We start from the raw sequence: 16055 nt of genomic DNA, 5'->3' as shown, positions 1-16055 counted from the left end.
GAGGGGGAGGAGAGGGGACGGGGAAGAGGGGAGGGGGGGAGGGGGAGGGGGAGGAGAGGGGAGGGGGAGGAGAGGGGACGGGGAGGAGAGGGGGACGGGGAGGGGAGGGGAGGGGAGGGGACGGGGAGGGGAGGGGAGGGGACGGGGAGGGGAGGGGAGGGGACGGGGAGGGGACGGGGACGGGGACGGGGAGGGACGGGGAGGGGAGGGGACGGGGAGGGGAGGGGACGGGGAGGGGAGGGGACGAGGAGGAGATGGGACGAGGAGGAGGAGGAGAGGGGAGGGGGAGGAGAGGGGTGGAGGGAGGAGAGGGGAGGGGGAGGGAGGGGAGGGGAGGGGCGGGGAGGGGAGGGGACGGGGAGGGGAGGGGACGAGGAGGAGAGGGGACGAGGAGGAGAGGGGGCGAGGAGGAGAGGGAGGGGAGGAGAGGGGTGGAGGGAGGAGAGGGGAGGGGGAGGAGAGGGGAGGGGACGAGGAGGAGAGAGGACGAGGAGGAGAAGGGACGAGGAGGAGAGAGGAGGAGGAGGAGAGGGGAGGGGGAGGGAGAGGGGAGGGAGGAGGGAGGGGGGAGGAGAGGGGAGGGGGAGAGAGGGGAGGGGGGAGAGGGGGGAGAGAGGGGAGGGGGAGAGAGGGGAGGGGGAGGAGAGGGGACGGGGAGGAGAGGGGACGGGGAGGAGGGGAGGGTCCGTACTCGGGTGTAACGCGGGATGAGCCCACCTTGACGACACATCCGTCGAAGAACTCGAGGCTGGAGTGCCGGTCGCTGACAAAGGAACATTCCTCGATAAACTGGGTGAAGAGTTGGGTCTTGGTCATCAGCGAGTAGAACTTCTGGTTCGCCCGATCACGGCTCTTCAGGAACCCTGAGCGTGGAGAGGTGTCAGAGTTTCGTCAGCTGCTCAGTGAGGGGATCACTCTCACATCCAGCCCGGCAACACAGGTCACCGATTCCCCGACACGTCAAGGTGGCCTCGGTGTGGGATCAGCCCCTCGAGCCTGTTACACAGGAACAGGAGGAGGCCCATTCAGCCCCTCGAGCCAGTTACACAGGAACAGGAGGAGACCCATTCAGCCCCTCGAGCCCGTTACACAGGAACAGGAGGAGGCCCATTCAGCCCCTCGAGCCTGTTACACAGGAACAGGAGGAGGCCCATTCAGCCCCTCGAGCCTGTTACACAGGAACAGGAGGATGCCATTCTGCCCCTCGAGCCTGTTACACAGGAACAGGAGGAGGCCCATTCAGCCTCTCGAGCCCGTTACACAGGAACAGGAGGATGCCATTCAGCCCCTCGAGCCTGTTACACAGGAACTGGAGGAGGCCCATTCAGCCCCTCGAGCCTGTTACACAGGAACAGGAGGCCGCCCATTCAGCCCCTCAAGCCTGTTACACAGGAACAGGAGGAGGCCCATTCAGCCCCTCGAGCCTGTTACACAGGAACAGGAGGAGGCCATTCAGCCCCTCGAGCCTGTTACACAGGAACAGGAGGAGGCCCATTCAGCCCCTCGAGCCTGTTACACAGGAACAGGAGGAGGCCCATTCAGCCCCTCGAGCCTGTTACACGGGAACAGGAGGTCCATTCAGCCCCTCGAGTCTGTTGCACAGGAACAGAAGAGGCCCATGCAGCCCCTCGAGCCTGTTACAAGGAAATGGCAGACCAATTGAACAAATACTTTGGTTCCGTCTTCACGAAGGAAAACACAAATAACCTTCCAGAAATACTCGGGGACAGTGGGTCTAGTGAGAAGTAGGAACTGAAGGATATTCTTATTAGGCGGGAAATTGTGATGGGGAAATTAATGGGATTGAAAGCCGATAAATCCCCGGGGCCTGATAGTCTACATCTCAGAGTACTTAAAGAAATGGCCCTAGAAATAGTGGATGCATTGGTGATCATTTTCCAACAATCTATAGACTCTGGATCAGTTCCTATGGACCGGAGGGTAGCTAATGTAACACTTTTTTTAAAAAGGAGGGAGAGAAAGCGGGTACATAACATATGAACATAAGAATTAGGAACAGGAGTAGGCCATCTAGCCCGCTCCGCCATTCAACAAGATCATGGCTGATCTGGCCATGGACTCAGCTCCACTTACCTGCCCGCTCCCCATAACCCTTAATTCCCTTATTGGTTAAAAATCTATCTATCTGTGACTTGAATACATTCAATGAGCTAGCCTCAACTGCTTCCTTGGCAGAGAATTCCACAGATTCACAACCCTCTGGGAGAAGAAATTCCTTCTCAACTCGGTTTTAAATTGGCTCCCCCGTATTTTGAGGCTGTGCCCCCTAGTTCTACTCTCCCTGACCAGTGGAAACAACCTCTCTGCCTCTATCTTGTCTATCCCTTTCATGATTTTAAATTTTCTCGAAGATCATCCCTCATCCTTCTGAACTCCAACAAGTAAAGACCCAGTCTACTCAATCTATCATCATAAGGTAACCCCCTCATCTCCGGAATCAGCCTAGTGAATCGTCTCTGTACCCCCTCCAAAGCTAGTATATCCTTCCTTAAGTAAGGTGACCAAAACTGCATGCAGTACTCCAGGTGCGGCCTCACCAATACCCTATACAGTTGCAGCAGAACCTCCCTGCTTTTGTACTCCATCCCTCTCGCAATGAAGGCCAACATCCCATTCGCCTTCCTGATTACCTGCTGCACCTGCAAACTAACTTTTTGGGATTCATGCACAAGGACCCCCAGGTCCCTCTGCACCGCAGCATGTTGTAATTTCTCCCCATTCAAATAATATTCCCTTTTACTGGTTTTTTTCCCCCAAGGTGGATGACCTCACAATTTCCGACATTGTATTCCATCTGCCAAACCTTAGCCCATTCGCTTAACCTATCTAAATCTCTGTGCAGTCTCTGTGTCCTCTACACAACCCACTTTCCCAATAATCTTTGTGTCATCTGCAAATTTTGTTACAGTACACTCTGTCCCCTCTTCCAGGTCATCTATGTATATTGTAAACAGTTGTGGTTCCAGCACCGATCCGTGTGGCACACCACTAACCACCGATTTCCAACCCGAAAAGGACCCATTTATCCCGACTCTCTGCTTTCTGTGAGCCAGCCAATTCTCTATCCATGCTGACACATTTCCTCTGACTCCGCGTACCTTTATCTTCTGTAGTAACCTTTTGTGTGGCACCTTATCGAATGCCTTTTGGAAATCTAAATACACCACATCCATCGGTACACCTCTATCCACCATGCTCATTGTATCCTCAAAGAATTCCAGTAAATTAGTTAAACATGATTTCCCCTTCATGAATCCATACTGCGTCTGCTTGATTGCACTATTCCTATCCAGATGTCCCGCTATTTCTTCCTTAATGATAGTTTCAAGCATTTTCCCCACTACAGATGTTAAACTAACCGGCCTATAGTTACCTGCCTTTTGTCTGCCCCCTTTTTTTAAACAGAGGCGTTACATTAGCTGCTTTCCAATCCGCTGGTACCTCCCCAGAGTCCAGAGAATTTTGGTAGATTATAACGAATGCATCTGCTATAACTTCTGCCATCTCTTTTAATACCCTGGGATGCATTTCATCAGGACCAGGGGACTTGTCTACCTTGAGTCCCATTAGCCTGTCCAGCACTACCCCCCTAGTGATAGTGATTGTCTCAAGGTCCTCCCTTCCCACATTCCTGTGACCAGCAATTTCTGGCATGGTTTTTGTGTCTTCCACTGTGAAGACCGAAGCAAAATAATTATTTAAGGTCTCAGCCATTTCCACATTTCCCATTATTAAATCCCCCTTCTCATCTTCTAAGGGACCAACATTTATAATAGACCGCTTAGCCTGACATCAGTGGTGGGGAAAATGTTGGAATCAATTATTAAGGTTGAAATAGCAGCGCATTTGGAAAGCAGTGACAGGATCAGTCCATGGATTTATGAAAGGGAAATTATGCTTGATGAATCTTCTGGAGTTTTTTGAGGATGTAACTAGCAGAGTGGACAAGGGAGAACCAGTGGATGTGGTGTATTTGGACTTTCAAAAGGCTTTTCACAAGGTCCCGCACAAGAGATTGGTGAGCAAAATCAAAGCTCATGGTATTGGGGGTAATGTACTGACGTGGATAGAGAACTGGTTGGCAGACAGGAAGCAGAGAGTCGGGATAAACGGGTCCTTTTCAGAATGGCAGGCAGTGACTAGTGGAGTGCCGCAGGGCTCAATGCTGGGACCCCAGCTATTTACAATATACATTAACGATTTAGATGAAGGAATTGAGTGTAATATCTCCAAGTTTGCAGATGACACTAAGCTGGGTGGCGGTGTGAGCTGTGAGGAGGACGCTAAGAGGCTGCAGGGTGACTTGGACAGGTTAGGTGAGTGGGCAAATGCATGGCAGATGCAGTATAATGTGGATAAATGTGAGGTTATCCACTTTGGGGGCAAAAACACAAAGGCAGAATATTATCTGAATGGCGGCAGATTAGGAAAAGGGGAGGTGCAACGAGACCTGGGTGTCATGGTTCATCAGTCATTGAAAGTTGGCATGCAGGTACAGCAGGCGGTGAAGAAGGCAAATGGTATGTTGGCCTTCATAGCTCGGGGATTTGAATATAGGAGCAGGGAGGTCTTACTGCAGTTGTACAGGGCCTTGGTGAGACCACACCTCGAGTATTATGTGCAGTTTTGGTCTCCTAATCTGAGGAAGGACGTTCTTGCTATTGAGGGAGTGCAGCGAAGGTTCACCAGACTGATTCCAGCGATGGCTGGACTGACATGAGGAGAGACTGGATCAACTGGGCCTTTATTCACTGGAGTTTAGAAGAATGAGATGGGATCTCATAGAAACGTATAAGATTCTGACGGGACTGGACAGGTTAGATGCGGGAAGAATGTTCCCGATGTTGGGGAAGTACAGAACCAGGGGACACAGTCTAAGGATAAGGGGTAGGCCATTTAGGACCGAGATGAGGAGAAACTTCTTCACTCAGAAGTTGTGAACCTGTGGAATTCCCTGCCGCAGAGAGTTGTTGATGCCAGCTCATTGGATATATTCAAGAGGGAGTTAGATATGGCCCTTACGGTTAAAGAGATCAAGGGGTATGGAGAGAAAGCAGGAAAGGGGTACCAAAGGAATGATCAGCGATGATCTTATTGAATGGTGGTACAGGCTCAAAGGGCCAAATGGCCTACTCCTGCACCTATTTTCTATGTTTCTATGTAACAGGAGGCCCATTCAGCCCCTCGAGCCTGTTACACAGGAACAGGAGGAGGCCCATTCAGCCCCTCGAGCCTGTTACACAGGAACAGGAGGAGGCCCATTCAGCCCCTCGAGCCTGTTACACAGGAACAGGAGGAGGGCCATTCAGCCCCTCGAGCCTGTTGCACAGGAACAGGAGGAGGCCCATTCAGCCCCTCGAGCCTGTTACACAGGAACAGGAGGAGGCCCATTCAGCCCCTCGAGCCTGTTACACAGGAACAGGAGGAGGCCCATTCAGCCCCTCGAGCCTGTTACACAGGAACAGGAGGAGGCCATTCAGCCCCTCGAGCCTGTTACACAGGAACAGGAGGAGGCCCATTCAGCCCCTGGAGCCTGTTACACAGGAACAGGAGGAGGCCCGTTCAGCCCCTCGAGCCTGTTGCACAGGAACAGGAGGAGGCCCATTCAGCCCCTCAAGCCTGTTACTCAGGAACAGGAGGAGGCCCATTCGGCCCCTCGAGCCTGTTGCACCATCCAATGTGATCGCGGCTGACCATTATCACAACCAATCATTCCCAGTTCAAAATTTCCCTCAGGCGTGAAATCTCCCATTGGGAAAGCCGGTTTGGGGTTGTGCAGGACCTCGAGACATTGGGACGTTCCTTATTGGGAACGTTGATCTTAATCCAGCTGCCTGCCTTGGTTCTGTAACCCTCAGTACCCTTTGCCCAACTCGTCCCGACACGGTTCCTTAAGCCCATCGAAACCTCGGACAGCACGATACACCGCTGACAATGGGGGTGGGGGGGTTGGGGGAGTTTCAACGGCAGGGTATAGAACAATAGAAATTTACAGCACAGAATGAGGCCATTCGGCCCATCGTGTCCACACCGGCCGACCAAGGGCCACCCGGCCTAATCCCACTGTCCCGCTCTCGGTCCGTAGCCCTGTGGGTTACTGCACTTCGAGCGCACATCCAAATGTGGTGAGGGTCTCTGCCTCTACCACCCTTTCAGGCCGTGAGTTCCTCCCCAGACCCCCACCACCCTCTGGGTGAAGACATTTCCCCTCAAATCCCCTCTAAACCTCCCCCCAATTACTTTCAATCTATGCTCCCTGGTTGTTGACCCCTCTGCCAAGGGAAACAGGTCCGTCCTATCCACTCTATCCAGGCCCCTCATCATTTTATACACCTCAATCAGGTCTCCCCTCAGCCTCCTCTGTTCCAAAGAAAACCCCAGCCTATCCAATCTTTCCTCATCGCTAAAATTCTCCAGTCCTGGCAACATCCTGGTAAATCTCCTCTCTACCCTCTCCAGTGCAACATCCTGGTAAATCTCCTCTGTACCCTCTCTAGTGCAACATCCTGGTAAATCTCCTCTGTACCCTCTCCAGTGCAACATCCTGGTAAATCTCCTCTGTACCCTCTCCAGTGCAACATCCTGGTAAATCTCCTCTGTACCCTCTCTAGTGCAACATCCTGGTAAATCTCCTCTGTACCCTCTCTAGTGCAACATCCTGGTAAATCTCCTCTGTACCCTCTCCAGTGCAACATCCTGGTAAATCTCCTCTGTACCCTCTCTAGTGCAACATCCTGGTAAATCTCCTCTGTACCCTCTCTAGTGCAACATCCTGGTAAATCTCCTCTCTACCCTCTCCAGTGCAACATCCTGGTAAATCTCCTCTGTACCCTCTCTAGTGCAACATCCTGGTAAATCTCCTCTCTACCCTCTCCAGTGCAACATCCTGGTAAATCTCCTCTCTACCCTCTCCAGTGCAACATCCTGGTAAATCTCCTCTGTACCCTCTCTAGTGCAACATCCTGGTAAATCTCCTCTGTACCCTTCTCCAGTGCAACATCCTAGTAAATCTCCTCTGTACCCTCTCTAGTGCAACATCCTGGTAAATCTCCTCTGTACCCTCTCTAGTGCAACATCCTGGTAAATCTCCTCTGCACCCTCTCCAGTGCAACATCCTAGTAAACCTCCTCTGTACCCTCTCCAGTGCAACATCCTGGTAAATCTCCTCTGTACCCTCTCTAATGCAACATCCTGGTAAATCTCCTCTGTACCCTCTCCAGTGCAACATCCTGGTAAATCTCCTCTGTACCCTCTCTAGTGCAACATCCTGGTAAATCTCCTCTGTACCCTCTCTAGTGCAACATCCTGGTAAATCTCCTCTGTACCCTCTCCAGTGCAACATCCTGGTAAATCTCCTCTGCACCCTCTCTAGTGCAACATCCTTGTAAATCTCCTCTGTACCCTCTCTAGTGCAACATCCTGGTAAATCTCCTCTGTACCCTCTCTAGTGCAACATCCTGGTAAATCTCCTCTGCACCCTCTCCAGTGCAACATCCTGGTAAACCTCCTCTGTACCCTCTCCAGTGCAACATCCTGGTAAATCTCCTCTGTACCCTCTCTAGTGCAACATCCTGGTAAATCTCCTCTCTACCCTCTCTAGTGCAAAATCCTGGTAAATCTCCTCTGTACCCTCTCTAGTGCAACATCCTGGTAAATCTCCTCTGTACCCTCTCTAGTGCAACATCCTGGTAAATCTCCTCTGCACCCTCTCTAGTGCAACATCCTGGTAAATCTCCTCTTCACCCTCTCCAGTGCAACATCCTGGTAAATCTCCTCTTCACCCTCTCTAGTGCAACATCCTGGTAAATCTCCTCTTCACCCTCTCTAGTGCAACATCCTGGTAAATCTCCTCTTCACCCTCTCTAGTGCAACATCCTGGTAAATCTCTATATCCTCTCTCGTGCAAACACATCTTTCCTGTAATGCGGTGACCAGAACTGCACGCAGTACTCTAGCTGTGGCATAACCAGTGTTGTATGCAGTTCAAGCATAACCCCCTGGCTCTTGTATTCCATGCCTCGGTTAATAAAGGCAAGTATTCCGTGTGCCTTCTTAATTACCTTATCTACCTGGCCTGCTACCTTCAGGGATCTGTGGACCTGCACTCCAAGGTCCTTTTGTTCCTCTACATTTCTCAGTGTCGTATCATTTAAAGTGTATTCACTTTCCTTGTTAGCCCTCCCCAAATGCATTACCTCACACTTCTCTGGATTGAATTCCATTTGCCACTGCTCTGCCCACCTGACCAGTTTACTGATATCTTCCTGCAGGCTGACGGAAGGGATTTTCTCTCACAGCGGAAGGGGCAGAGCAGCGGGGCAGAAACCGAGCCGGTCACATTGAAGGGGGATTTAGGGGCAGCTGCTTTGTGGGATTCTGGGAGGGAGCAAGAGGTCGGGGTTACTAAGGAGGGATATACTTGCATTGGAGGCAGTTCAGAGAAGATTCACCAGGATGATTCCTGGGATGAGGGGGTTGACTCATGAAGAAAGGTTGAGCAGGTTGGGCCTGTACTCATTGGAGTTTAGAAGAATGAGAGGGGATCTTATTGAAACATAAGATTCTGAGGGGGCTGGACTGGGGTGGATGCAGAGAGGATGTTTCCCCTCGTGGGGGAATCTAGAACTAGGGGGCATAGTCTCAGAATAAAGAGCCGCCCATTTAAGAACATAACATAAGAAATAGGAGCAGGAGTCGGCCATACGGCCCCTCGAGCCTGCTCCGCCATTCAATACGATCATGGCTGATCCGATCATGGACTCAGCTCCACTTCCCTGCCCGCTCCCCATAACCCCTTATCGGTTAAGAAACTGTCTATTTCTGTCTTAAATTTATTCAATGTCCCGGCTTCCACAGTTCTCTGAGGCAACGAATTCCACAGATTTACAACCCTCAGAGAAGAAATTCCCCCTCATCTTAAATGGGCGGCCCCTTATTCTAAGATCATGCCCCTAGTTCTAGTCTCTCCCATCAGTGGAAACATCCTCTCTGCATCCACCTTGTCGAGCCCCCCTCATAATCTTATACGTTTCGATAAGATCACCTCTCATTCTTCTGAATTCCAATGAGTAGAGGCCCAACCTACTCAACCTTTCCTCATAAGTCAACCCCCTCATCCCCGGAATCAACCGAGTGAACCTTCTCTGAACTGCCTCCAAAGCAAGTATATCCTTTCGTAAATACGGAGAGCAAAACTGCACGCAGTACTCCAGGTGTGGCCTCACCAATACCCTGTATAACTGTAGCAAGGCTTCCTGCTTTTATACTCCATCCCCTTTGCAATAAAGGCCAAGATAGCATTGGCCTTCCTGATCACTTGCTGTACCTGCATTCTAACCTTTTAGAAACATAGAAAATAGGTGCAGGAGCAGGCCATTCGGCCCTTCGAGCCTGCACCACCATTCAATAAGATCATGGCTGATCATTCACCTCAGTACCCCTTTCCTGCTTTCTCTCCATACCCCTTGATCCCTTTAGCCGTAAGGGCCACATCTAACTCCCTCTTGAATACATCCAACGAACTGGCCTCAACAACTCTTTGCGGTAAGGAATTCCATAGGTTCACCACTCTCTGAGTGAAGAAGTTTCTCCTCATCTCGGTCCTAAATGGCCTACCCCTTATCCTTAGACTGTGACCCCTGGTTCTGGACTTCCCCAACATCGGGAACATTCTTCCCGCATCTAACCTGTCCCATCCCGTCAGAATTTTATATGTTTCTATGAGATCCCCTCTCATCCTTCTAAACTCCAGTGAATACAGGCCCAATTGATCCAGTCTCTTCTCATATGTCAGTCCTGCCATCCCGGGAATCAGTCTGGTGAACCTTCGCTGCACTCCCTCAATAGCAAGAATGTCCTTCCTCAGATTAGGAGACCAAAACTGAACACATTATTCCAAGTGAGGCCTCACCAAGGCCCTGTACAACTGCAGTAAGACCTCCCTGCTCCTCTACTCAAATCTCCTCGCTATGAAGGCCAACATACCATTTGCCTTCTTCAACGCCTGCTGTACCTGCATGCCAACTTTTAATGACTGATGTACCATGACACCCAGGTCTCGTTGCACCTCCCCTTTTCCTAATCTGCTCCCAAAGTGGATAACCTCACATTTATCCACATTATACTGCATCTGCCATGCATTTGCCCACTCATCTAACCTGTCCAAGTCACCCTGCAGCCTCTTAACATCCTCCTCACAGCTCACACCGCCACCCAGCTTAGTGTCATCTGCAAACCTGGAGATATTACACTCAATTCCTTCATCTAAATCATTAATGTATGTTGTAAATAGCTGGGGTCCCAGCACTGAGCCCTGCGGCACTCCACTAGTCACTGCCTGCCATTCTGAAAAGGACCCGTTTATCCCGACTCTCTGCTTCCTGTCTGCCAACCAGTTCTCTATCCACGTCAGTACATTACCCCCAATATCATGTGCTTTGATTTTGCTCACCAATCTCTTGTGTGAGACCTTGTCAAAAGCCTTTTGAAAGTCCAAATACACCACATCCACTGGTTCTCCCTTGTCCACTCTACTAGTTACATCCTCAAAAAATTCTAGAAGATTTGTCAAGCATGATTTCCCTTTCATAAATCCATGCTGACTTGGACCGATCCTGTCACTGCTTTCCAAATGCACTGCTATTTCATCTTTAATAATTGATTCCAACATTTTCCCCACTACTGATGTCAGGCTAACCGGTCTATAATTACCCGTTTTCTCTCTCCCTCCTTTTTTTATATGTTACATTAGCTGCCCTCCAGTCCATAGGAACTGATCCAGAGTCAACCTGATCCAGAGTCAATAGACTGTTGGAAAATGATTACCAATGCATCCACTATTTCTAGGGCCAATTCCTTAAGTACTCTGGGATGCAGACTATCAGGCCCCGGGGATTTATCGGCCTTCAATCCCATCAATTTCCCTAACATAATTTCCTGACTAATAAGGATATCCTTCAGTTCCTCCTTCTCACTAGACCCTCGGTCCCCTAGTATTTCCGGAAGGTTATGTGTGTCTTCCTTCGTGAAGACAGAACCAAAGTATTTGTTCAATTGGTCTACCATTTCTTTGTTCCCCATTATAAATTCATCTGAATCTGACTGCAAGGGACCTACGTTTGTCTTCACTAATCTTTTTCTCTTCACATATCTATAGAAGCTTTTGCAGTCAGGTTTTATGTTCACAGCAAGTTTCCTCTCATACTCTATTTTCCCCCTTCTAATTAAACCCTTTGTCCTCCTCTGCTGAATTCTAAATTTCTCCCAGTCCTCGGGTTTGCTGCTTTTTCTGGCCAATTTATATGCCTCTTCCTTGCATCGAACACTATCCTTAATTTCCCTTGTTAGCCACGGTTGAGCCACCTTCCCCGTTTTATTTTTACTCCAGACAGGGATGTACAATTGCTGAAGTCCATCCATGTGATCTTTAAATGTTTGCCATTGCCTATCCACCGTCAACCCTTTAAGTATCCTTTGCCAGTCTATTCTAGCCAATTCACGTCTCATACCATCGAAGTTACCTTTCCCCAAGTTCAGGACCCTAGTTTCTGAATTAACTGTGTCACTCTCCATCTTAATAAAGAATTCTATCTTATTATGGTCACTCTTCCCCAAGGGGCCTCGCACAACAAGATTGCTAATTAGTCCTTTCTCATTACACATCACCCAGTCTAGGATGGCCAGCCCTCTAGTTGGTTCCTTGACATATTGGTCTAGAAAACCATCCCTAATACACTCCAGGAAATCCTCCTCCACCGTATTGCTACCAGTTCGTTTAGCCCAATCTATATGTAGATTAAAGTCGCCCATGATAACTGCTGTACCTTTATTGCATGCATCCCTAATTTTGTGTTTCATGCACAAGTAACCCCCAGGTCCCGCTGTACTGCAGCACTTTGCAATCTTTCTCCATTTAAATAATAACTTGCTCTTTGATTTTTTTACTGCCAAAGTGCATGACCTCACACTTTCCCACATTATACTCCATCTGCCAAATTTTTGCCCACTCACTGAGCCTGTCTGTGTCCTTTTGCAGATTTTTTTGTATCCCCCTCACACATTGCTTTTCCTCCCATCTTTGTAATGTCAGCAAACTTGTCTACGTTACACTCAGTCCCTTCTTCCAAGTCGTTAATATAGATTGTAAATAGTTGGGGTCCCAGCACTGATCCCTGCGGCACCCCACTAGTTACTGTTTGCAACCCGAGAATGAACCATTTATCCCGACTCTCTGTTCTCTGTTCGTTAGCCAATCCTCTATCCATGCTAATATATTACCCCCAACCCCGTGAACTTTTATCTTGTGCAGTAACCTTTTATGTGGCACCTTGTCAAATGCCTTCTGGAAATCCAAATACACCACATCCACTGGTTCCCCTTTATCCATCCTGTTCGTTACATCCTCAAAGAACTCCAGCAAATTTGTCAAACATGACTTCCCTTCATAAATGCATGCTGACTCTGCCTGACTGAATTTTGCTTTTCCAAATTTCCTGCTACTGCTTCTTTAATAATAGATTCCAACATTTTCCCCAACCACAGATGTTAGGCTAACTGGTCTATAGTTTCCTGCTTTTTGTCTGCCTCCTTTTTTAAATAGGGGCGTTACATTTGTAGTTTTCCAATTTGCTGAGATGAGGAGGAATTTCTTCTCTCAGAGGGTGGTGAATCTGTGGAATTCTCTGCCCCAGAGAGCTGTGGAGGGCTGGGACATTGAATATATTTAAGGTGGAGATAGACAGATTTTTGAGCGATAACGGAGTCCATGATCTTATTGAATGGCGGAGCAGGCTCGAGGGGCCGAATGGCCGACTCCTGCTCCTTATTCTAGTCGACAGGCGTGGGGGGGGGGGGGGGGGGGAAGGTGAGGGTGGGCACAGGACTGGCAGGGCGGCTGAGATTTCTCCGATTCCCCCCGCCCCCCACTACCCCCCGGGTCACCGTGCCACTCACCCTGCAGGTTGAAGAGGGAGCTGGAGTCGGTGGTGGTCTCGGAGGGAGCCTGAGTGATGGGCATGAGGAAGGAGCGGTAGCCCTTCAGCACACAGGCCATGAATCGCAGGAAGGCCTCCTGAATCTCCAGCTCCAGCTGTTTCTTGCGGCCGTAGATTAAGTCGTAGTCGGTCAGGAGGAACTCCAGGGTCGCCTCCTCTGCGGGCCTGTTGTACACTGGGGGGAGAGAGAGAGAGTTAAACAGTGCGGCACTCCCTCAGTACTGCCCCTCCGACAGTGTGGCACTCCCTCAGTACCGCCCCTCCGACAGTGTGGCACTCCCTCAGTACCGCCCCTCCGACAGTGTGGCACTCCCTCAGTACGGGGCTCCCTCAGTACTGCCCCTCCGACAGTGCGGCACTCCCTCAGTACTGCCCCTCCGGCAGTGCGGCGCTCCCTCAGTACTGCCCCTCCGACAGTGCGGGGCTCCCTCAGTACTGCCCCTCCGACAGTGCGGCACTCCCTCAGTACTGCCCCTCCGACAGTGCGGGGCTCCCTCAGTACTGCCCCTCCGACAGTACGGTGCTCCCTCAGTACTGCCCCTCCGACAGTGCGGGGCTCCCTCAGTACTGCCCCTCCGACAGTGCGGCACTCCCTCAGCACCGCCCCTCCGACAGTGCGGCACTCCCTCAGTACTGCCCCTCCGACAGTGCGGCGCTCCCTCAGTACTGCCCCTCCGACAGTGCGGGGCTCCCTCAGTACTGCCCCTCCGACAGTGCGGGGCTCCCTCAGTACTGCCCCTCCGACAGTGCTGCACTCCCTCAGTACTGCCCCTCCGACAGTGCGGGGCTCCCTCAGTACTGCCCCTCCGACAGTGCGGCACTCCCTCAGTACCGTCCCTCCGACAGTGCGGCGCTCCCTCAGTACTGCCCCTCCGACAGTGCGGTGCTCCCTCAGTACTGCTCCTCCGACAGTGCGGGGCTCCCTCAGTACTGCCCCTCCGACAGTGCAGCACTCCCTCAGTACTGCCCCTCCGACAGTGCGGCGCTCCCTCAGTACCGCCCCTCCGACAGTGTGGCGCTCCCTCAGTACCGCCCCTCCGACAGTGCGGCACTCCCTCAGTACCGTCCCTCCGACAGTGCGGCACTCCCTCAGTACTGCCCCTCCGACAGTGCGGCACTCCCTCAGTACTGCCCCTCCGACAGTGCGGGGCTCCCTCAGTACCGTCCCTCCGACAGTGCGGCGCTCCCTCAGTACTGCCCCTCCGACAGTGCGGCGCTCCCTCAGTACTGCCCCTCCGACAGTGCGGCGCTCCCTCAGTACTGCCCCTCAGACAGTGCGGCACTCCCTCAGTACCGCCCCTCCGACAGTGCGGCACTCCCTCAGTACCGTCCCTCCGACAGTGCGGCACTCCCTCAATACTGCCCCTCCGACAGTCACTCCCTCAGTACTGCCCCTCCGACAGTCACTCCCTCAGTACTGCCCCTCCGACAGTGCGGGGCTCCCTCAGTACCGTCCCTCCGACAGTGCGGCGCTCCCTCAGTACTGTCCCTCCGACAGTGCGGCGCTCCCTCAGTACCGTCCCTCCAACAGTGCGGCGCTCCCTCAGTACTGCCCCTCCGACAGTGCGGCGCTCCCTCAGTACTGTCCCTCCGACAGTGCGGCGCTCCCTCAGTACTACCCCTCCGACAGTGCAGGGCTCCCTCAGTACTGCCCCTCCGACAGTGCGGGGCTCCCTCAGTACTGCCCCTCCGACAGTGCGGGGCTCCCTCAGTACTGCCCCTCCGGCAGTGCGGCACACCCTCAGTACTGCCCCTCCGACAGTGCGGGGCTCCCTCAGTACTGCCCCTCCGGCAGTGCGGCACACCCTCAGTACTGCCCCTCCGACATTGCGGCACAACCTCAGTACCGTCCCTCCGACAGTGCGGCGCTCCCTCAGTACTGCACTGGGAGTGTCAGCCTGGCTCATGTCCCTGGAGTGGGACTCGAACCCATGAGTTGCTGACCCAGAGAGTGCTGCCCACAGACCAGGGCCGACACCGTTGGGGAAATTAAACACCAGCCGGGGGCCCTGCACGCGCGTACTGACACCAGGCAAGGACCGGATTGGTCCATCGCGGTGCCCTCTACAGTCGAATATCCAGCCATCGCTCACTGTCCAGGAGGCTGGCCCCAGCGAGAGCCGGTGCGGTTAGTGGTGGAGGGGCGAGTGTGGGGGTGGGGAACGTGTGGTGGCCCCCATCGGTCCCGCTCAGCTCCGGGACAGACGGGAAGCCCCTTCCCCGAGGTTCTGGGTGAATCGTCGCTCTCCGTGAGTCAAGAAGTGGACGCCGCTGTCTGGCGAGCACCGACCTGTCGCAGAGCGAGGGGTCGGAGGGGGAAGGTGGCCGGGGCTCGGGGCGGGGGGCTCGGGGGACAGCCGATCTGTCAGCGCACCCCCCCCCACCCCTCATCACCAGCAAGCACTCACGTTCATCCAGCTGTTGGTAGAGCAGGTTCAGCGAGTTCAGCAGCGTCTTACACGGCTTCCGCGGCAACGCCCTTAGTGTTAAACTCTTCTTATCTTCATTCCTGAATTGGGGGGGGGGGGGGAGGCAGAGAAAATGAAAAACAGCAGAGAGAAAGGGGACCCAGCCCCAGGGAGCAACGACCCACAGTCACTCCACAGCCACCCGGCCAACACTCCGAGGGAGATCCGCTTCACTTTCCCGTCATCGATATTACACCAAGCACTGCCTCCCCTGAGCTCACCAGTCCTGCTCCCTCCGAATCTCACAGTACGTCGAGCATTGATAACAATTTGGAGCAGGAGTCGGCCATTCGGCCCCTCGAGCCTGCTCCGCCATCCAATCAGATCACGGCTGATCTTCCACCTCAACTCCACTTTCCCGCCCGATCCCTCGATTCCCCTCGATATCCAACAATCTCTCGATCTCAGCCTTGAATATACTCAACGACTGAGCCTCCACAGCCCTCTGGGGCAGAGAATTCCAAAGATTCACCACCCTCTGAGTGAAGAAATTCCTCCTCATCTCAGTCCTCAATGGCCGAGCCCTTATCCTGAGACTGTGTGAGCCCTGGTTCTAGACTCCCCAGCCCCGGGG

The 16055-nt window shown here is 52.5% G+C and overlaps 1 protein-coding gene across 1 annotated transcript; it reads right to left on the bottom strand.

Moving 5' to 3' along the window:
- Positions 1-668: 668 nt before the first annotated feature.
- On the bottom strand, positions 669-15522 carry LOC139249559 (DENN domain-containing protein 4B-like; the record flags this gene model as incomplete). The annotated part of the gene is made up of 3 exons (XM_070872499.1): positions 669-863; positions 12973-13188; positions 15422-15522. Coding segments are annotated over 3 exons (512 nt in total), but the record flags the coding sequence as incomplete, so codon positions are not given.
- Positions 15523-16055: the final 533 nt, after the last annotated feature.

Source organism: Pristiophorus japonicus, unplaced genomic scaffold (assembly GCF_044704955.1).
Source record: "Pristiophorus japonicus isolate sPriJap1 unplaced genomic scaffold, sPriJap1.hap1 HAP1_SCAFFOLD_3227, whole genome shotgun sequence".
In the NCBI taxonomy this organism is placed as follows: Eukaryota; Metazoa; Chordata; class Chondrichthyes; family Pristiophoridae; genus Pristiophorus; species Pristiophorus japonicus.
This window is presented reverse-complemented; position numbering and strand designations above follow the sequence as displayed.